Genomic DNA, 23,219 nt, shown 5'->3' on the forward strand with positions numbered 1-23,219 from the left:
GAACCGCAGTCGCTCAGTCAACAAGTTTAAACAGCTGGCACATTTGTCACCGTGGGTGAAACATTCACAACAACAGACAGGAAAGCGGCATAACGGGCAGCGAGACACACTGTGCAGGCGGGTGCATGGGGTGAGTCAGGCAGATGAGATTGCGTCTGCTCATGGCTGTGAGATGCTTAAACCCAAGCTTGATCACTTCAGCAAATTGGAGTGTACAGGAGATTCAGGCAGCTAGAATTAAACCTCTTTCTCAGCTCCATCTGACGCTGGCATGCAATCAGAAGAAAAGTCCGAGAATTCATCCAGCAGAGTGCAACCACAACAGGACAGCCCAGAGCCCAGGCGAAAACGCAAAATATACCGTATATCATATAATAATATTGCGCTGGAGCCTTTCAGTTGAAACACACAGCAAGACAGTTATGTAAACCGCCGGCCAAGGCAAACACAGTCTCATCTGCTTGCTTGACTGACTGACTGACTGTCTCCCTCTTTCACTTGCGGTTTTGTCTGTTTTCTCTTGTCTGCGTTATTGCCATTTGTTTCTCCATCAGTTGCTCCCGTCCAATACGGTTTAGAGCAAGAAACTGTAAGGCTTTGCATCAATATGTCCCATTCTGTTGATTTAGGGTAACTAAGACAGAGATTAAGAGATAGGGAGCGAGAAAGAGAGGGCAGAGTCAATGTGGCTGGCTAGTGGAGCCGTGCATACTGGATATGTGATAAAACAACAGACGCCCAAAATCCATTTGAAATGTGGTTCCTGGGAACATATAGCTAGGAGCCACAGGGGTGCCGTGCACCCGTCGTAATGACATATGTCTACCTGCCACACACAAACACAGAGGCGAACACACACGCACGTACGCAGTTTCAATCATACACGTTGCTCTGCTTGACTGGGTTCTTATTTCTGGGGCAAGTGAAAGAGAGCATGGGGAGAAATTTGCAAGGCAGACTGAAAAATCCCCCTCTGCCTTACCCCCACCCGGGCTTGTGCGGGGCATGTACGCTACAGTACATGAGCTCCCTTTCTCTACCTCCGCCCAGACCTCTTTTCAATCCTTCACCCCTCCCTCTCTCTATCGCCGTCCCTTGTTTGACTACCCTCTTCCTTCCTCCTACCAGGTCAGGCAGTAATACCATCTCCTGCCTAATCAAATTTTGCTGTGTGTGACATGAATTCTCGGTGCCCAAGGCTGCACTGCCTCACCACGAGCTACAGGGCTGCACAGAGCAGTAACTAAACCTCACGCACGTTCTATAGAAGAGAGCAGCTCCCCATCGCTCTCTAAAATTTAACACAAGGAGAGTCCTCCTGGATAATCTTCCCCTGGCTTACAGCACTCCTTCGATCTGTCTGCTCCACTGCATCCCTCGCCATCTTTCTGTGGAGAGTGCTACTCTGTGGTGCATGTGTGTTTCAGTAGGGTCCCGAGAGTGCAGCGGGCTTATGGTTAATTAGAGAGTGGATGGAACAGACTGACAGCGGCTGATCCAGATTGTCACCCAGATGTGGTCAGGCCTTAATCCAATACAAAGACTGACCCCCCTGAGCCTTTCTGCAACAATTAACATCACACATGCATGACAGCAATCATGCAGGAATATTCACACATCCCTAAACACGCATGATTGTCCTCTAGAGCATCCGATGGGAAAGGTGAAGCCTTTGTCGATCGCGAGCCATCCCTCCTGTGATTGCACGACTCATGTCCCTCTATGTGCCCCAGCGTCCTGCCTGCCTGCTGTGTCTTCACACACTCTTAACACAGTTTGTCACGCTGCATTCTTCCCTGACAAGAATTAGAAATGTCATCACATAGAGAAACAACAGCAGGATTATTAAGGCTTTATGGAGGAATTTGGACAAATAGGCTGCTCCCTTGTAGCCTCGTCACAAATCAGCCTCCTCACTAGGACAAATGGAAGGAGACGGATATTTTAGTGCTTTTGCATACTTGACAATGAGAGATGCAGTTTCTTGTGCAAAGATCAGCCTCGGAAGTCGTGTAAGTGAAGATGCTTTCTCTCTCTGAAGCTTTGGCACACTGTCATCAAATTTTGTGGCACGCTGCACGTCGCTGCGCACCGCATTAAAACGATAGTCCAAAAAAAGTCTCTGATGTTCATTCAATCTAAGCAACGCTCCTCTAAGACACAACAAATAGATTTTCTTTTCCCACCAACAAAAAAAAAGTCAAAGTAAATAGGAACACACCATTTACTGTAATTTTGCCTTTGATCACCGGTGTTTGTATTTGTGTTCTTACAGTCTGGTGAAAATGCAGTGCCGACTCTTTCGATACAGCCGGCAACAATACGAAGAGCCGTCTTCAAAAACAATCAGTCACAATGACAGGTAATTAATTTGGCCAAGCAGCAGCGCCCTGCAGTCATTTGTAAGTATAGTCACAGTTAATCACCTTTCAATGACAATACTCCTGGATTGTTTTTCCTTCCCTTTGCCATAAAGAGAGTGTTAATTTCTCCCACCCCTATAGGACTATGACAAACAATGAAGGCATGCTCAGCGTTTAATATGCCATACATTGTCTATCGAAGGAAAACAATCGCTGCACGGCAAAAATCAATACAGCGTTATCCTTTTCATGTAGCTATACTTGAAGATTCAATTATTAGGGACAAAATGACATTATTTCTGCTGCCCATGGCCTCACTCAAAACGACAGCAGACAGATTTCATTCCAGCTTCAGTAATCTGGATGAAACTCGGACTGCGCTATCTCAGCGCTACGCCCCCGCCTGAGCAGAGCATGAATATCTAAGATATGTTTATGTGTCTGATCAAGAAGGAAAACGACAGAAATGAGTAATCCGAGGAATCAGTGTTGTGGCTTTACAGTTGGTATTAACACACATGACAATTACTAATGATAACTTGAGCAATCAGTTTCATTATCAAGGTAGCAAATCTGAAAAAATAGAGCAGCTGGAACTATTAGAAGTAACAATTTTCTTTATAAATGACAATATACAACTAGATAATAACATTAGTTGATTATTTCTTTCATAATAATCTCTGCGACACCCAAACACAGACATGATTTACGCAAGGAAGTTTATATTATAAAGAAGCTGAGTCGGTGACTAAGTAAACAAGCAAATTACCCTTAAACATAATTTGCACATATTATCTTTTCATCAGAGAAAGCGACTTATACTGATACAGACTAGGGGAAAATCCACATTTACAAGTCAAACAAAAAAGTTTCAAACCACCTCACACTGAAAATTGTTGCTTTAATGTCTTTTTCACGATGCATGACAAGACAGAGACGGCTTTTTCCCCCCCTTCTGAAACATTCCACCCAAATATGCACGTCCCGTGACACCTATATAACTGATGACTGCCTTTCCTAACCAGGTGTTTTCCTGTCTTACCTTACCTTGCCTAGAGGGATGACCGTCCCCTCTCAGTTAGCACACACACATGCACAACAAAGGAATTCTGGCTCCGAACATTTCCTTTTGTTGTAGAGTTGGAGGTAACAATACAAGAGTGAACTGTGGAGGAGCAGCACTGGAGGAGCGTGCTGGACTCTGTGAATTTTAAACTAGTGTTTAACATGATGTATTTACAAATTGTTTGACACACAAAGAAGGAAAGAAACGGTCTTTTCTTCTCTCTCTTTCGTGTCCTTCTCCCTACCAACTTTCTTTCCCTGCTCTCTCAGCGAGCACCGTGAAGGTGCTGCTGGAATTAGTCCAAATGGACACAGTGTGAAATGAACACAGCTCTGACCTCCCAGACACCGTCCCAGCACAGCCAATAAGACCGCTTCCCCCAGACACATGAGACGCCGCGATTGGTCGGTGGGTTGGAAATATGACCAGCGGTGATTCGCGTGGCGGGAAAAAAGGAGGGAGTGACAAGGGAGTGGTCCTCCTCCGTGCACTTTAACCGACCCTTTGCCCAGGACAGGACAGGAAATCTCCAGAACAAAAGCGAGCTGTCGTCTCCTCCTGAAATGTTCTCTCGGAACAAAGCTGCTCTCTGACGGGCAAACCAACCAATCCTTGAGGGAGGTAGCGTGTCGTAATCTGGTCTCACATTCCAGACGTCTCCAGTGAGTGAGGCACAAGAGTGTGACCTGAACCCTTAAACAGGAAATGAGTCTGACTGTTGTGCATTTCCCAGAGATGGGGCCTCAGCGTTGGCCAGTAGAGGGTCATAAACACTGCATATATAAATACAAACATACCCGCGAGGTGACATATGCGCAGAGAAACGAAGACATGAACACATCCGCAAATAATCTTGCGGCGTCCTTCCTTTTAAGAAGATGGTATGGGCATGCACGCACCCTTCTACCAGACATTACGACTCACAGCTGCATGCCCCAGGCCTTTGCTATCTCCAGCACAAACCAGACTCACATCAGCCACATTCCACAGCCTCCCAAAGCCCCTGGGGGAGCTTCACAGCTGGGCACTGGGCTGTTTTCTAACTCCCTGGCAGACTTTCACCATCTCCACCCTTTCCTCTCTCCTCATGGTCACCCCAAAACAGACCCTATCCTGCTCTCACCCCCGCCTCAGAACTTAAAACTGCGCTGCAGGATAAAACTGTCCTACTTTTGGTTCCATCAGCAAACTCGCAGGAAACATGACAAGGTCAGACAGAAGTGACCGAGGCCGCGGCAACACTGGATAAAGATGATAAAAAGCTGCTGGCACACTAATGAGATCTTTTCAAGTTTTGCTATTACTGAATGTCATTTGATGCTCCTGTTTCTTTCAAAGGTGCATCGGAGGTAAAAACAAACATAATCTAATAACATCTGTGACTGTGAGGCTTTTGCCAGTGAACAACAACAATAGTCATTATATGAAAGTGACCATATAATGTAATAAATTGTTGTGAAGGCTCACAGAAAATTTTAAAAACAAAAAGCAGGACCCTGGTGAGAGCATCTGAGCGGACAGCTCTCTGCTCCAGATGTGCAAGCACAAAAGGAAATTGCTAAGAAGGCTGCAATTAGACACAAACAAACAAAAAATGCTTATGTACGCGGACAACTCGCTATGTGCACTAATATGCATGTTAGTATTTGCATGTCTGCAGTCATATGTGAATTTATTTATGTGTCCATAAATACTAGGGGCCGCGGCGCGTTTCATTATTTCACCAAATGCCAGGCAGTATATCAGTGCAACTGCACACGTCTTGGGCCATTTCCATATCTGTAATAAAGAAAGCCCCTCTCCCATCAGAGCTGCTCCTCCACTGTGCTCAGAGAGCCCAAATAACAATTGGTTGTCTGTGAAAATGTGCGTGCACACACACGCGCGCACACAGACACACCCCATCTCTGATGAGCTGACACAGAAAACGAGATTTATTAAGAGGAGAAAGAGCAAAGATGCAGAATGTAGGGGGTGGAATTTAAGCAATGGACACGGGTTGTTGTAGACAACCCGATGGCACAAAAACACAACGCACCCGACACACACACACACACTGATAGCCATAAAGTGCATCACTCTTCCTCTAAGAGACCTGTTTATTTCAGACCTGTGACACAAAAGCCACAGCGGCATGCAGGCTTATCTTTCCCTTGAAACACAGCGCAGCCCCTAAAGAGCTCCCGTTGCTCCACATGCCACTTTCAATTAGTTCCACAAAGAGAGTCTTCTGCTACCAAAAGGAAGATGGGAGCTCATTACCGAATTCCTCACTACTTCCTCACAGCTTTGAAATATAGATCAGGAGATTTATGTTTGACTTTTGGGTTCCTGGATGTGCCCGCTTGTCGACCATGCCACACCAGGCCAGAGCAGAGGAGCGCAGAGTACCATCTCATGGATTAGCCACTCCTCAGGTTTAACAGACCCGGCAGCTTACCCTCAATCTCACCATTAGTTCTCTGCCTACCCCTCTTTCTCTCATTTGTTCTTTCTATCGCTCTCATGACTAAATAGGCTCCCTGAAGCCACAGCTCTCAGCATTAAACCCACAAAAGGGAAAATACCAGTTCTAATAATCTGATGAGAGCCTATGAGAGAAGTGGTGTAGGAAATGTGCATATCATATCACACAGTGGTACTATTATAGTAAGAATAGACACAGAGGCAGGTGCTGATAAAGCAATGCAAATTCATTCAGGTACTCTAATGAAACTAAAGCTCAGCAAAGCTGCAAAGGGGTGGAGGTGAGGGTGGCGGCTTTTATTGAAATTAACCAAAATATTGTAGTTCATTAAGGATAGTTTTGAGCTACTAAACTCCACAGAAATAAAAATACTTGGTAACCATGTGGCATCGTTACTAATTCAGAAACACAAACCAAGTCTGAATTATTCGGAGCAGTGACCCGTAAAGCACGGCAGCAGCATTCACCCTGAAATCAAACAGTCAGGATGGATCTATTTCTTATCTGACCAGATCAGAACAATGCAAAAGCTGCCATGATGCAGTAATGCTAGTAAATGGTACCACTAAGGATGTAAATACAGCAGAGTCACTGACATCTAGCCGTTTGCTTTTTGATGATGAACCTATTAACTACACACAAGCCTCCATGCCGCTGCACCAAATTTTAAACGTGTGCATGTGTCCTGTATGCACGTAGCTGGCCGGCTCATATATGTAACATCTTCATCTACCGTACAGGCAGTATGTTTATACCATCAATTAACAACTTCCATTAGTGCCATCCTCAGAGGGATGCCACCAGCTACATTACTAACAGGCAGTTAATTAGAAGCTGCTGGCTGAAGCTGGAGGTTGACCATTAGGGATCGAGAAGGAAAGAGACACGTGACCCGATGACTCTTTCATTTTGGAGAAGAAAAAGACAATCACTGTGTTGTGCCCTCCAGTTAGTCAATTCCTCCCAATCAGTCACGATGTACCGAGGTATTAGACACCAGGGTTGGCGTGTCAGGTGCTGAGCCACTGATGGAAACGCAGCGCAGCAAGAGGGACAGATAGAGAGGAGGGAAGCAAAGGAAAGCAATTGGAAGGGAGGAATGGGCGGCTGTATATACGGCGGTGAAGAAAAAGAGGTACTATAGGGTCTTCATACTCGCTGATTCGCTCTCTATGCAAATCACAACAATCACAGGAAATGCCTAGGCCTTGGCTTCAGCTAATTGCCACGGCAATAACAAAGGAGGGCTTCCTTTGAGCAGGAGAGGAAAATTAAACATTAGTTTAGAGTTTTCTTGGAGACTGAGGGATGTTATAATTACCCAGAAACCAACACATCAGCAGTTTGCACGCCACGCGTCCCACTCTTGCACCTCGGTGGAGGAAAGCAAACGTATCTCATATTCGGGAGAGGGGCATTTTGGGGGGTGGAGAAGAGGAGTACCATGAGGGAGATGGAGTATGAGTGCATGTGTGTGTGTGTGTGGGGGGGGTGAAGGGCATAGAGAGGGATGAGAGCAGTAAGCATGAGATGGGGGAGGACAGAGATAGAGAAAGACGCGAGGGGATAATGAGGGGAAAGGAGGAGGAGAATGATAGCCCATATCTCCAAACCACTCCATGCTGGTAGTGGAGCATCAAAATGTACACCCACTATTAGCATACTGACCCCACCCCTCTCCTCTGGCCTTTTTCGCCCTCATTATCATCACGAATGGTGAACGGGACACAGAAAACACAAACCGAAGCTCATTTCCCGTCACACGTTTGCCAAAATGTCACGCCAGCTATGAAATGAGAACAGACCCAATGGAGTGCCTGTGCTTCAAGTCTGTAAATAATTGTATGTTGTGTGTTATGGGCGACAAACAACACAGAATGGGTCTAGCTGAGCTATGCAACCACGGAAACTTCCAAAGACCTCTCCCCCTGTGAGGGGAGGAAGACAGAGAGCCTGCCCCAGTCAGGAGGACCAACATCGGGGCCTTGAGCTATGTGATGTGTCCTGGATGGCTGGTTCTATGTTTGATATATGTCTGAGGGCAAAGCCTGACACCCAGTCTGTCTAACCTAAATGTTCATTCAAAAGGCCCATCTCTCCCTGCAGCCAGACTGTGCCCTCTATCTGTCTGTAGGTCTTACTGTCTGTTTCTTACCAATCGGCTAACTTTACAGTCCGTCTGTCTGTCCTCCCGTTGGTCTGTCTGCTTTTAGCAGATCCCTGTCTGTTTGTAGGTCAGGTGCATTCATTTGCCAGAAAGCGTTCCCTTCCCTTAGACATTACGGATGCATGGACCTATACAATCGACTGACCGTGCCCTGGAAATGTAATCGTGCAGAACAGTTGAATGTTTGTTTGTGCGTGTACACACAGATGTGCATACAGAAGTGCAAACAGCACACAGGCACACACACAAACAAAAGAAATCCCACCCAGCTAACATAGGGTTTTATTCCTCTGGTTGCTATGTGGTCTTGTTAGTATTTGGGCTCAAAAAGCACAGGTTGTGTGTTATTAGTCACACAAGGCTAACCTCTTTTTTTTTTACACAAGGCCGTGCACACACATGCACACAAACAAATCCCTTCATGTCAGCAAGCCAAACTCATAAAAAAAAACCTCGCTAATTGGCATGTTGTAATTCTGCTAGCTCCAATAATAAAAGTAACTTTTTTTCTACCCCGCTTACTTCTCCGTGTTTATGTAATGGAGCTTGTTATTTTCTGACTTTTAATATCTCCCCTCATATAACTGTAAGCTATGTAAATAACAGCCTTAATAAACCGCAGGTCCTCGAGGATTTGTTACTTTTAGGGAAATTAGGGCTGCAGTGATATAGTCCTTGCTAGCAATCCAAAAGGGTGACATCACTTAATTGCATAAAATGGATCAGATCAAGCCAGGCATGAGAGAGATTATGGCACAGGGGCAGACTGAACTGCAAGAGGGACAAAGCTCTGTTTCTGACACCAGCATTCAGAGGAAGAGAATTACATCACTGTGTTGGGGTTATGTAAAGCACCAGAGCAGCTGTAAGACCGAAAGAGATAAATGTTTTTCTGCTTTAGGTTCAAAGTTTCTTTTTGTTACGGTCAGCCCGGGGTACAAAGGAGAGCAATCGAGAGATGGGGAATGAATTTGGACTGTTGCACTATCCTATATTCATGCATTTGAATAATTAAAACTGAAGACAAGTTCACCAATACTCCGCAGACATAGCCAACTGACATTCAGGCTGAAGATGTGCAGATAAAACTGTTAGTGAGCCAGCACTAGATTCCCACCTCCTCATCAGTAGGCCTAAAGACTATCCCATGGACACAGAGAAACCCAGGAGGGAGATCAAAGGCTGTGTGATCCAGTGGCTGTTATATCACCCCAAGCCTGCTCTCCCACTGCGGGGCCTCCTGTTACGACGCAGGCAACAGGGAAGACGGGGAATGCAAAACACTGACATAGTCCCGTCTGTGCATGCAGCCATCCAGGATCTTTCACCGATGTTCAGCTTGCCTCCCTTTGCAGCAACATTTACATTCCACTTTGCATTCCATTAATTTCCATTTGACCACACTTGCATCCTATTGCAGGCGATGTGAATAGTAATGAGCTGCACATATGGTCACAAAAAGACAAAAGATACAGAAAATTAAAAAAAACTGATTTTTCAGTAATTGCTCACATTTAAATAAGATCGTTTTAGCCGCTGCTGCAGAATCAATTTGGTATTTGGACGTGAACTTAAAATACATTTTCCCAACCTGTCACTTTTTTTAAAAACTCGTCCAGTAGCTTCATGAGATTCCCCCTCCTTTGATCACCTTGTTCTAAACTCTGATTGAAAATCAGCACTTTCTCCCTCTGAACCCAGCAACCTCCCCTCCCCCTCCCCCATCTGCTTTGGGAGATGAAGCAAGGAGACAGGCACGATTGGACCTTGTTTTCTTCCCTCAGTGGAAAGGCATCTCAACAAGCCTGCTATTGACAGCGTCCACCAGGAGAGGGAGTGGGTCAATGGAACAGAAAGCAGGGGACCATTTTGGACCACTTAACTATAATCAGTAAATGCACCCCGGTCGCAATTAGCACAGGGCCACCCTGAGAGTGTTCGTTTTGCTCACAGCTCTGTCTGCGTTTTATTCTGCTCCGCAGGAACCTTGTAATGCAAATAGCACTCCTCACATCCAGCTTCACAATGGGCAAAGAGGCGGGAATGGTGCTGGAGCATGCTGCTGTCCAGCAAACACGGTTCCCTTCCTATGTTTTGGGCAGAAATAATCTATAACTCATTGTGTATTGTTCTACCCTGTAGACCCCATGTGCTGTGAAATAAACCAACTAGACTCACAAGCTGAGAGCAGAATCCACGTTACCATCTACTCAACATTCATACCCAAAAATTTGCCTTGATTCAGAGTCCGTCCTTCTTCGGTTTTATATATTCCAGGACTGTTATTACTTGTTGTCAGGTGCTCCGGCAGCCTGCTTTGTGCAATTAGCCCCGCAAAATGGCTCCTTTTCATAAATCAAGACTTTGTAAAGATTGTGAAGCAGAGAGAGAGAACAGAACCTTTTCTACATTTGAAAAAAACGAGGAGAAAGAACAGAAATGTGACAGGTAGCTGGTGCCGTTCTGTGAGGCTCTCCCGTGCACTGATAAACTCCGCAAATCATTTATGATTCACTGCACTTAGTCATCCATTCTCTTCCTTTTCTCCCTGCTCCCGGAAGAAAAGGCAAACAAAACAGGCAGACAGAAGGACAGACAAACAAACAGACGGCCTTTTTAACTGATGCTGGCATTTCTTTAGAACAGGTGCTGTAGTTATGATTGATTTGAGCTGCAGTGTGCACTGACGATTCAAAGAGAAGAGCCGAGCACAAAGACGTGCACATGAGCTCAAGGAGTCTGTTAGACTCTCTCCTCCTGCGGTAACGCTTGCCTTTGACTGATTCGAGAGCAGCAGAGTGAACTTCGTCAGCAGCACGGGCGCCTGTGAAGCTTGTGGGTACAGATATTTCAGAGGAGCTTGCACCTGTTAGCATATACACACGAACAAAAGACGGCGTAAATAAAGTATCTGACCTCCTTTTCCCTAAACCACCTGTTTACTGAGCCAAAAAGATAGAAGAGACTCACTTCTGTGTGCTACACACCATGCTATACATTCAGATATTCACTTTTTAATTCTTGAAATTCAAAGCATCTCACAGGCTTTTTCAGTGTTTTTAAACACGTTCACGCAAAGACTTCGTGTATAAATATTGCACTGGCGCATAAACTAAAGCTTCCGGCTCTTGTCGACATCTGCAAGGGTTTGAGATTCTGAGATTCTCCTTCTTGAGATTCGTTCTGTCTGGATGTCATGATCTAAATGCCAGGCAGACCTGCAAAAGGGAGGAGGGTCGGGACAAAGGAAATGGAGAGAGGAGGCTCAAGATGGACAGAAGAAGGACACCAGAGGGGAGAGGGGAAGGTTAAAGCAGTTTGAAGATAGACAGAAAGTTGTAAAAACAGGTAAAGATGGGAAAAGGGAGGAAAGGGTACGCATCCCTCGTGAAAGTTCTGTTTTCTCAGCTGTGACCTGGGCAGAAACGCTGGTTAAACTAAGCGGACCATCCTTCCTTCTCCTTTACACACACTTTTGGAATGAGCGCTCCTAAAAAACACATTTTTGTTTCTGACTCAAAACCTCATTGTCACCATGGTGACACTGTGAATAACAGGACTGGTTTGGGACTTTGGAGCATTTTGTGCTCCTCGAGCACCAACATGTGTTATGCCAAGAGCTTGGCCCTTTTCTGACAAGGGACACGTGACATTGCTGGTTTCCTCTGTCTGCAATTCGAACACAGCTCGCTGTTTACTCTGCATTCAATCACTGCTATGGCCGTTCACTCGGACATACCAACGACAGCGACTGAGAGAGCAATTATATGGTTTTTCCTGCAAAAGTCTTGTTACACTTAAAGCGATGAGTATTGTCAGTACCGACTCTAGTGAAGTGCACTCTGTGTGTGCATGTGTGTACAGCAGTGTGTGAAAGAGAGCTGCCTGATGTAATTCTAAAATAGAAATAGTGAAAATACATCCTGGGTGATTGTTTGAATCACTTTTCCCTTTGTTGCGTGTCGATCCATTAACGAGATGGTCTGCAGGGAGATTTCTGCCTCGCTAAAAGTGAGGCAGAAATATGACTGGGTCAGATTTGCAGAGAGGAGCTATATCGGCTCACAATGGAGGAATTATTATAAATAGAATTATTTTTGCATTTTAAACTTCCTTCAAAACCCCAAATTGGGGGCGCAAAGCGCTAACAAAGACATGCCAAAACTTTAATAAGACATCACAAGGAGTTATATGAGAGGCAAGCATTTCTGCAGGGGCAGCTATGACTCAAAGCCAATAATAATAACAATGTCATGGGTAAAATCTATACTTTTCTGCACAGAGAGAGAGAGAGCACAAATGCACAATGTACACAGCTGGTAACAGGCTGCAGATGAAAGCCAATTTGGGTTTCTTTGTGTAACCGAGAGCTTCAGTTGGACCACAGGTCCCTGTGGAACAAAGACAGAGAGAAGTGAGGGAGCGATGGAGAGGGGACGTGATAGAAAAAGGCAGGAGAAGGAGAGAAAGATAGGGCGTCCTGGCCCACCTGGGCAAACAATAGCAGCGAGATGAGAGTGTGGCTCAAGGGCCCTGCCTGTCCCTAAAGTACACAGCTGGCGGTTGGGACAAGGAGGAAGATCAAAACATCCGTGGTCTAGTTCAGGTGTCGGACATTCAGAGGCAAATGGACAATTTTTGGAACAAGAGCCTTGGTTGCCATGACGACTGCTGCAACAGAGAGACTCTTTTTAGAACTCGAGAAATGATGCATGCAAATGTTTTTTTCATTCATTTCAGCAAAAACACGGGACAAAAGGGGGTAGGCTTGATTTGTATACCTTCATAAAAGCTTCAAGGACATATTATTTAGGTTAAAGGCATTTGCCACTCATATCAGACTATAACACTTATTTGTGAGTTGAAAGCAGCTCGCGCAGGATCGAGGGCTCCATCTCAACCAATCTGCGTAATACAACTCTGCCTAGTGCAATGAGCTTTGATTTCTGTGTAGGAAGCATACACAGAAACTCTACTCCATGCATTGGAGATACTTCTGAGATTTTCAGGGTTTTGAAAACTGTAAAACCCTGATAATCTCATTAAAGTGCAATTATTTGTTGGAAAAACGTGGGACGTGGATGCCTGTTTGACACATGCCAATCACTAAAAAATTGCTGCAGACAACGCACACACACACAGAGGTGCTATCCACGTCTTGATGGGTCAGAGCTGCTCTGGCTGCACAAGTAAAACCTACACAGTATTCAAAAGGCTGATTGGCAGCGATGGCAGATAGAGAAGAGGGTGAATATGAAAAGGCCAAGAAACATCACAGAGGGGAGAAAAGGCCTCTAACTCCCTCACGCTGGTTACAAGGACAACAGTCTTTGTTTATAGAGAAGCCATCTGTTTGATGATATATAGATTCTGGCTGTAATGAAAGACTGTGTGGTGGTGTTGCTGCCTCCCTGGTGTCCCTGCTGTGTTTAAAGGGGTGACGTGAGTTACGTCCAGTTCACGCTGATAATACACACTGAGATGTTGTGTTGTCTCAGCTCAGCGAACGCCACTGGGAACACACCTGGTGTCACGTTGCACGTGTTTACTGTGTAGGTGTCTGTGCGTGCAAAAAGCTTCATAGTATTTTGTAAATCAGTTGATCCTGCACATCCATTATGTGCTTTGAGAAACATGGAGCATGTTCTGTATAGCAGCACACAACATATCCTCTGTTTAATCAGCCACTCACATACACAACGCGCAGGCCAAATTGCCTTGTACGCTTGAGCAGCTACTGTTCACATTTATACTGATTAATTTCCTCTCTTGATCTTTTGGGTCTTTTTTCTTCCCTTTTTTCCAGTTTTTTTTTTATATAGTGTTTCCTTTTTTATCTGTACCCTCACTGGAACACTTCCTTTGCTTCCTCCGTGAGCTGATATATAGCATCTTAATGCTCTTTTGGTGCCTCCCAGCTTGTGCGCCTAATAACCAGCTGAACCCAACAGACAATCTGACGCTCTTCGCTCATAAAACGCTGGGATTAGTCTTCAAAGCTTAGTGGCTAAGCACACAGAGAAAGTTCATTAGTTTGCAATGCCCTTCTTTATGAAATTTAGCAATGTAGTACTCTGAATTAACCAATAAAATTCACACCACTTCAGCCTGTCTGCAAGACGTCTCGAAAGCAATGGGTTTGCTCAGAAGTCGACCAAAACACTCTTGGATGCCGCCCCATTCCTAATGCTAACCCTTTTAATATTTAACCAGGATCCAATACAGGAGTAATTATTTTTCCAAACAAATTACGCCTCAGGCCAAAACCACCGCAATCTGATACACCACAGCGATACATTCCCCGTCACAAGGCGCTATTAGTCATTTTAAATTATTTATCAAGCTCGGGTGAAATAGGATTTTCTTGAGACCCATTTTATGACAAGAATAGAGCTTCAAAAGAATCTAGAGCAGCTTTTATTTTCCAAAAAAGCAATTTTTATGAAAAGCTCCTCTGGCTCACCTTCAGGAACCCCTGGGGACATCCACACGTGACACAAGGTCAAAAAAAGAATTAAAGTGCTGACGTCAGTTATGCCAAAAGTTTGCTAACAGATGGCTACATCAAATCTTCGTTTTCCTGAGAGTCGAGCATTGAACGTCCGATAAACGATAGAAAATTCCTGTTAACAATCACTGTGTTAAATGCATTCAGAACTAAAGCAGGGAAACTTTTCCACGTCACCCATCAAACCTAAATGCTTGTTATTCAGAGTGTTATAAAAGCGATAAAAGCGCAGTGTTAATAATCAGACTCTAAAAGTCACATAGCATGTTGCTTTATGACTTTATGAGCGGTGCTGAAAATAGCCTGTGTGGTAAGAACAGAGCCTCGTTTAATTCTGCCATCTGCAATGAAATAGAGCAACGTTTTTATAGAGCGACAACTGTCACCATGAAGATGAGCTGTGGTCGAACATGTTCTTTCAAACCAGTAAAAACAGGAGGGAGACGCGGGACGTAAAAGCAAGCAGATAAATTTGTTAAAACGGTAGTTTCGAGAAAATCAAATTACTGTGTTTGTCCAGGGACGATACTAAATACAAACTGATATGGAGATGGTGGGGTGGGGCTAATCAAAGCCTCATTTTCCCTCCATACAGGGGCCCCAGCTGGCTCGACGAGTAATGTAGAACTCTGCCCATTTGCCTGCCAGAAAATTAGCCAAACTATTTACCCTCATATATGCACATTAGCGAATTCCTGCAATTGAGAAAACAAATGTGTCTGTTTTGTTCTGTAGAAAACTTTATGGGAGCCTGCATGGGCCTCTGCACACCAGGCATTCTCTGTCATGGGGCAATCAGTCCACACACACACAGCCAACTGCTGGTCCCCACTGACCACCCCCCCAGTACTCCCAGTCTTCTCCCCAGCTGGACAGCTATTGCTTGTATCACTCTCACAGTGTGTGTTGTTGAAATTCTCCCTTTTCGACTCTCTTCACAACACTCTGTAATTAGACCACTTTGAATTTCATCACGTGGCCTGCCTTAAATTAGGAAATTCAAGGTCCCAAAATGAACATTTCGCTTTTTTTCTCTCTTTGACAAGTCTCACTGCCCTTGCTGCATATTTTCCATCGTGGTGTTAGCTTTTAAATATTCATGCAAGTGGATGGAAGAGGCGAGGGGGGTGGGGGTGAAGGAGAGGAAGGCAAGGGGGGGTGGCAGAGAAGAGAAAGGGAAGGAGAGTGGGAAGGAGCCAAGACACCATGCGGTGGTGGGGGCTGCTCCCTTACTGGAGTTCCCTGTGGAGGGATAGTGGGCATACAGGAATGGCGGAGGGAGGGGATCAGCAGGAGGCCTCATGATTTATTTAGACCCGGGGGCACCTGTGCCAGTCAGACGCTGATGGCAGCTATCACCCTGCCAACCCGCTGGTGCTTGAATCGGGGAAATTAAAAAAAAGGCAGACAAATCTGTGGCAAAGAGGAAAACTACTATAGGACTGCTGCTGTGAGAAATTTCACCTGTCCTGTTAATGATTTTCAGGCTCAAATGAGAAGAAAAATCTATTGTTCGGCAGACAAAATCATACAAGCCCGGCGATTTTAATGGGCCCCCACTTCATAATTTTAACAGCAGCGCTACGCACACGTGTAAGGTTGAATAAGTTGCCACTTGTGCGGTGCCATCATTTGCTAAACAGCCCAAAAGCTTTGTTGAGGAAAAATCCTGTGTTTCAAATAAGCCAATCAATATAGAGCAGCAAGATTGCAGCCTTAGTGAGTCTGAGTGGGCGGCTTGCTGTGTTTTATCAAGGCAGCTTAATTTCCGTCAGCTTAATATCCTGGGAAATGTATGGAAATTGAACTGTGAGGGAGAACAAAGACAAGAAGCCAGGATAAAACGATGTGGAGAAACTTAGAGAGCACCGTCTTATCATAGAAACACTCGGTCCCACACTAGGTGTGTTCACACACACACACACACACACACACACACACACACACACACACACACACACACACACACACACACACACACACAGGTGTATCCATCATCAAATGCCTCTTCAACAGTTAAATATTTCCCATGTATTATTTGCAAGGCTGACTGTCAGTTTCAGACTGCTGTATATGTTCCAATCCATATGCTTGACTACTGGTAGTTAATTAGCTTAGCTGCTACATGTCTCCTGCTTCCTGACTGCTCTGTGGAGACACATGGAAGAGCTGCCCAGAGGCAAATTATAAATGAGAAGCAGATTATTAGGATTCTGTCATGCATACTAAGGTGTTATGACTGTCATAAAAAGCACCATGGTGAATACACAGGCCAGTAGTCCTGATAATAACTAATGACTTCAGCATTCACAGTCAACAACAAAAGGTTGGCCTTGGCCCTTACTGGTCACAAGCTCCACACATGAAGCTAAAAATACATCAACTCGAAAGTCAGCAAAAAGAAGTACCGGTGTTCAACAGCCACTCAGTCAGGCTGAAGCTAATGAAAGTCATTTGCATTAGTAATAATCTGCCACTGCTTGGGGTAAGCGTGCACTGTTCCAGGCATTGGCAAGGAATGCAAAACAACAGCCCTCTGCAACCTGGCCCTCCACCTTCCTCCGTCCCTCAACCCTCTTCTACCTTACTTTTACTTTCTTACAATCTTCCCATAAGCAACACCAGCGCTACAAACAGCAACGCCACTACTAAGCTAATGTGTCTTTCCCCCTTTTTCCAATGTGTCTTTTCCTCCGTAGCAACCCGATCCTGCCATTTACCTAGTTTTCTCTCCCTGGCACATACACACGTACACTTTAACACACGCTTCATAGAACAGTAACTAATAGCAACCTCATTCATTAAAACACCCCTTGATGTTTCACACGGAGGCAGGGTAAATGTGCTGGAACGCCTGTCCTGTCTGTCTGATTGTGTGACGCTAAAAAAAGATAGAGAGATAGACAGACAGGTGGAGCAGAGACTCATCTTAAACTCAGCAGAGACTGCACCACCCGTGATGGAGACGGATCTATATTTAATGAGTTATTAACATCAAGACGTAAACACGGTGGAGTCGTGGATACTACGAATTAGCCGTACCTAGCTTTACTGCCAACATGAATACAGAAAACACAGAGAGTTACATAATATTAATAGTCAAGTTTCCATTTGGGAAGCATTAAGATCTCTTCTGCCAGAAGCCTGTAGCCTCAAACTGATAACACTGAGAGTACACAGACCCTGGCCACTTCAGATCACTGGTCGCATCAACAAGCCCATTCCTCTTTCTCAGACACTCTTAACTCATTTTCCTTTCACTCACAGTGTCTAATAAGCTAACTCCTCAGGCCTCTGAACCTCTGCACTGTATATTAAGTCTCTGATTCTTAGTCTATGGTGTTCATTTGTCATGTGTAAGCATGACTTCTATAATGTGTTCAATTTAAATAACAGGTGCAAGCTGGGAGGTTCTGACATGCGTGCAGCGTGTGCAATGCAGCTTCGGGCTTCTGGGTTGTTAATATTAAGATTTTTAATTACTAGAGGAAATGACTCGGTCTCCGTCTCTGCACCCCTGTCTTGTGGCACTTTAACAAATCGGTGTAACACATCCACTGTGTAGAGAGAGAGCCTTTGTGTGTGTGTGTGTATGCATTCAAGTGTTACACTATTTTGTTAAATGCAAAAATGAGCATAAGGATGAAAAGGAAAGAAATGAAAAGGAAGATTTCTCGCCTCCACCCACCTAACCGCTCACTGCATGCTCCTCTAAGTGTTCAGTATGTCTAAACAATCTACGGAGAGAAGTCACATGAAATGTAACCAAGTCTCAGACACATATCAATTTGTTAAGTGTTGTGGTACATGTATGAAAACAGATGCTTTGGGTTTTACTTACTCAGGTTTTCAAATGATCTCTGTGGGTTTGCACCTTCCAACCACGTGCACAATTCTGTTTGAGGAGCATTAGACTATGAAAAGTGGTCTTTGGAACTACTTTCTACCAAATGTTTGGAGCACTATCTGAACTAACAGCGTAGAACGTACAGCATTCAAAATTCTATTTATTTTTACTGTAAAACTGGTGGAATAAGTGATTTTTTTAGCAGGTTTTAAGTCATATACCAAAACGTATGCATAAAGAAAATCTAGAAATGTAAAACACGGCTATTATTTGCATTATTTGATCTTAAAATATTACAAATAGGAAGCCAAATAGCAGCTTCAGTTCTTGCAGAATCTGTTGGTGAAAGAAAATATTTTTAGTTTTCCGAGTTCTGTTACATAGTCACACTTGAGTTTATCTGCATTCCTAAACAATGGCAAAGTCATTGGATGTGAGTCTGCGAGTAACCAGATTTCACCTGTACAATACATAAAGACTCAAAGACAGTACAGATTTCTATGGAGATCAAGCAGGATAAGAACTTGTGTCTCCACCAATCCCTGCCCCTGTGCGCACCTCCCTTTCTCTACCAGCAGTCATCACGAGGTCTGCTGCTAGCAGCTGAACTGCCTCAGGAAACTTTACATAAACTTTAATAATGTCTTGCTGCATTCCACCCATCTCATGGCCTTAACCCGAAGAGATAAACAGGGCAAAAATGCCCAGCTGGGACAACACAATAATCCCTTTATCTGACACAGGGTAAGCTTGACTAGCCAGCTTACCTGTTACATCATTAGCTACAGGAAACAGGGGAGAGGAGGAAGAAGAAGAAGAAATTAGGATAACCAGCATTAGGTCACGCAGTGATGTAATCAAGACGCAAAGACCACAGAATCATTAAGAAAAGGACAGAAAGACTGTGCTGTTTCATAATATACATAATCGTAAAAGTATAGGAGTCCTGCAGATGGGCCTCTTTGACAAGGATAGATGAGCTTGGTGACATGACCCTGTATTTGCTAAGCACTGAAGCAAATGCAGTTGAAACTCTAGGAACCCTGAGAGCTGTTCTTGTTTACTTTGAATACTGGTATTTTATTTGCATAACTCAACCTTGTGGAAAATCCATAAGTCATTGCAAGGCTGTTAAAGCACATGTAACGTCAACAGCAAACAATATCGGTGACGTCCAAAATGCAAACAGCTGCATGTGAGGTTTATGAAATTAGCGGACGGAAGCAGATATCAGCGAGTTTGAAAGTCTGTAATGTCCGAACGGGGCTTAAGAATGTTTTACAGTCTTATTCATATACGAAGAATGAAAATGAGACAAATAAGAAAAACAAATACACGTTTTATTGAAATCAAAGAATACAACACAGGGATGCGGTTACTATTGTGTGATACTGAGCCAGCTTTCTGGAGCCGTGCAAGCACACCTGTGTGTAATCTCCACCCTCTAAAGGTGCAGGCAACAGAAACGGCCTTGCTATCTCCTCATCAAAGATGGTTTGATGTTCGCTACTGAGCTTTTGAACTCACTCTGAACTCTACCCGCAGCCAAAGTTTGTTTGTGGTCCAAAATGCATACAATGTTAAAACACCCCTAGTGTTCATTTCCCATGAGCTCATTTTTTGAATTAGACGGAAAGGCTTGCCTGATTTCACACAATCAGTTCTGGTAAAGCACACGTATTATTAAAACAGTCATTACGAAGTACAGAGATCCCTGTGACACCTTATTCCCTCCCAGAGCTTTACACCAGGGTCACCAAGTACCCGCTCAAGGCGTTTGACGGATTCTCTGATCAACATGAGACTTTCTTTCCCCTTTTCTGCTGCTAAGAGTGCACGAAGGGATGATCTCTTCACTCACCTGCACTCTTTACACCCAAGAAAACAAACAGGAGCATTTTATAACCTCCTTGTTGACCTACAGCAAGGAGCAACAACAGGCTAACAGCGGTGTTTACTTCAGGATGAGCTACTTAAACCGATATAGCAGCACTGCCTTGCTGACATGAGCAACACAATTCCCACGTAGGGATCTTAATGTAATATATGCTGCTTTAAAAGTCAGTTAAGCAGAAAGAATAACAACAAAAACTATCGGTCATTTAAAATAATAGACTTGTCAAATGTGCCAAAATGATTTAATGCTGTAGATACACAAAGTCTGAATCCCATGTCTGTTCATTTGCTCTGTTGTAACCTTTGCCATCTTTCAACAGGAAACAATGATCTTCTCTGTAACACATTTAAAAACCCAGCGATAAACTGTAAAGATAACAAAAGCAAGCTCTTCTATCAACAGAATCCACTCAGTGGAGACCACAAACTTCTCCCAACAGAATCTGCACTATGCACAGTTGTAAAGCTACCACCTGTGTGTGAGATCTCTGTGTGGGTCTGCATGGTACCGTAGCTGACACACACACCTGTTCGTCTTCCTGAGCCCCAACAAAGCTCCTCTATGTACAGACAAGAAGACTGTTTGACTCCACGCACACTTCAGGCTCTGCTAAAACCCAATCACACTATTTACTATGGGTAAAAATGATTTTTTCAAAAGTACTGAGAGAAGAAAGAAATGCTGCCCAGAGAGAGTCATCTGGTTCTAATGCAGGGCCCACTGGTGTGGATTACAAGCACATATTACAGGAGAACTCCAGCTGACCCTCGTCTCTATCCTGGGGGAAATGGAAGCCAGCTACGGTGATGGGGGGGTAAGGGTCTGGGCAGTAGAAGGGTGAATTGAAACTTGGGGATAGATTGCTACCTCACATGATTGTGGTCCGTCTTTCAAATTCTCTCTGTGAAAAACAAACAAACAAACAAACAAAACAAAAAAAGGAAAACCACGAAATTCTCAATGGCACCAAACAGTGAAATGGCTTTAGATATGCTCTGTGGTTTCTTATGTCTTTACTAGAGTCTCAGCAGGTCTTCTCTATTCATCAAAGTATCACTAAAGCATGGTTGGTGTTGTTTTGTCCTGCCCCCACTCTTTTTTGATTTTTGTTTTTTCTTCTCAGGAAGCCTTTGAGTTTTATTACCCTGTCTTCTGTCGGAGAAATTTAACTAGGGGGGTAAATAAGTACAAGAGAAATAATGGTACAAAGACAAATCTTCAGGGGGAAACTCAGAGGGTAACAACAGATTTGGATGTTTGGCCCAATAAAGAACAATCTTGAACAAACAGAAAGAAGCACGTTGTATCTGCAGTCATACATATAATAGCTAACTAGCCCGATCTCTTACCTGTAGTATCTGGACTGTAGATAAGTGGAGCAGACCGCTTTGGACACATGGCTGGCTGAGCCAAAGTCGATGACTTTGACCCTGTAGGGCTGTCGAGATGGGTCCACCAGCATGATGTTCTCTGGCTTCAAATCAGCATGTATCAGTCCTAGGCTCTTCAGTTTCATTAGCGCTGTGGCCACTTGCTGCAGCACCGGTCTGATGTATTTGAGAGGCAGAGGGCTGAACTTGTTCTGCTTGAGGAAGTCGTACAGGTTCTGCTCCAACATCTCAAATACCAGGCACGTGTGGTTCTTGTGCTGGAAGCACTCGTAGGCCCTCACAAAGTTGTAGTCATCTGCGCTCTCCGTGCTGAGACGTGCCAGGATGCTGACCTCGATCTGACCCTGCCGTGCATACGATGGGTGGTTTTTTAAGATCTTGATTGCCACTATCTCGTTTGTGCCCCTCTTCCAGCATTTGACCACCTGCCCGAAGGTTCCTCGTCCCAAGAACTCCAAGACTTCGTAGGTGTTGGTCATGGAGCAGAGCACCTCATGCTGCACCAGCTGGTAGTCGCCCTCGTTGTTGGAGCCGCTGTTCTTGGATGTTGCTGTGGAGGTGGCTGTGGCCACCGTAGCCACCGTGGCTCCGCTGGCTGCTCCGTTCTGGATCATCGGTGGGCCGTGCTCCTCAATGATCTGCACGCTGCTGTTGTTGTCAAGCTCTTCGCTCTTGCGTTTAAGCCCACATCGCTGATAGGTGTCTAGGAGACTGACTGTGCTGCGGCGCGTCAGGTTGTGAACACCAACCCCACCACCCACACCACTGCCACCTCCGCCACTTCCACTACCGCTACTGTTGCTGCTGCTGCCTCCACCCCCGCCACCCAGCAGAGACCCCACGGCCCCCGAAGTGCTGCTGGCTGAGGCGACCACAATGTGGCCCGCGGTGGCTGGGAAGACGAGAGCCTGCTCGTAGGGCAGGGTGGAGCTGGCGACCTGCAGGGAGCTGTTGATGCCTAGGGGGCCGCTGGTGGCCGACACGTTCTTGCTGCTGTTGTGGCTGTAGGCTTTGCTGTGTGTGCCGTACCCTGTCATATCCCAGTTACAACTTTGCTCCACCTTCAGTTTCTTCACGCTAAAGAAGGCACTTGACTGGAGAGTGTGAGGGGAGAACACTTGCACTTGCGAGGCCATACCTGTGACAAGAGAGGAACGGAGGGGGAGGAGCAAGAAAGACAGGAGGGGGATGAAAGTGAGAGGTTAGGAATATGAGAGTGCCTGCAACACGAGTGGTAGCAAGAAGCTTTAAATAAAGATAGCTTGGGTCAGAGCAGGTCATTAAAACACCAAGCATACATATATGCTGATACATCGTCATGCAAACCCACTGCACTTTTCAACATCACGGTAAATGAACGCTTATAAAATAATCATCCATTATAATAAATGGATCCACAGATTTAAACCCACTGATGAAAAGACTTATTAACCATTAAAATGTCATCAAGCATTTGTCGCTTCGGCATCAAGTTGTTTCTCAGAAGCGCTGTTATCTAACACTTGGTAGTAAA

At 44.8% G+C, this 23,219-nt stretch overlaps 1 protein-coding gene across 3 annotated transcripts in view; it reads right to left on the bottom strand.

Annotated features, from left to right (window-relative positions):
- The window catches only part of hipk2 (homeodomain interacting protein kinase 2), a 65,798-nt gene that overhangs the window by 27,708 nt on the left and 14,871 nt on the right, over positions 1 to 23,219 (bottom strand). For all 3 annotated transcript variants that reach the window (XM_005930342.2, XM_005930343.2, XM_005930341.2), the window contains exon 2: positions 21,665 to 22,844. In XM_005930342.2, coding sequence (XP_005930404.1) covers positions 21,665 to 22,844 — 1,180 coding nt within the window. The remainder of the gene's footprint in view (positions 1 to 21,664; positions 22,845 to 23,219) is intronic.

Source organism: Haplochromis burtoni, unplaced genomic scaffold, assembly GCF_018398535.1.
Source record: "Haplochromis burtoni strain Fernald_Lab_line unplaced genomic scaffold, NCSU_Asbu1 Contig_127, whole genome shotgun sequence".
Lineage (NCBI taxonomy): Eukaryota > Metazoa > Chordata > Actinopteri > Cichliformes > Cichlidae > Haplochromis > Haplochromis burtoni.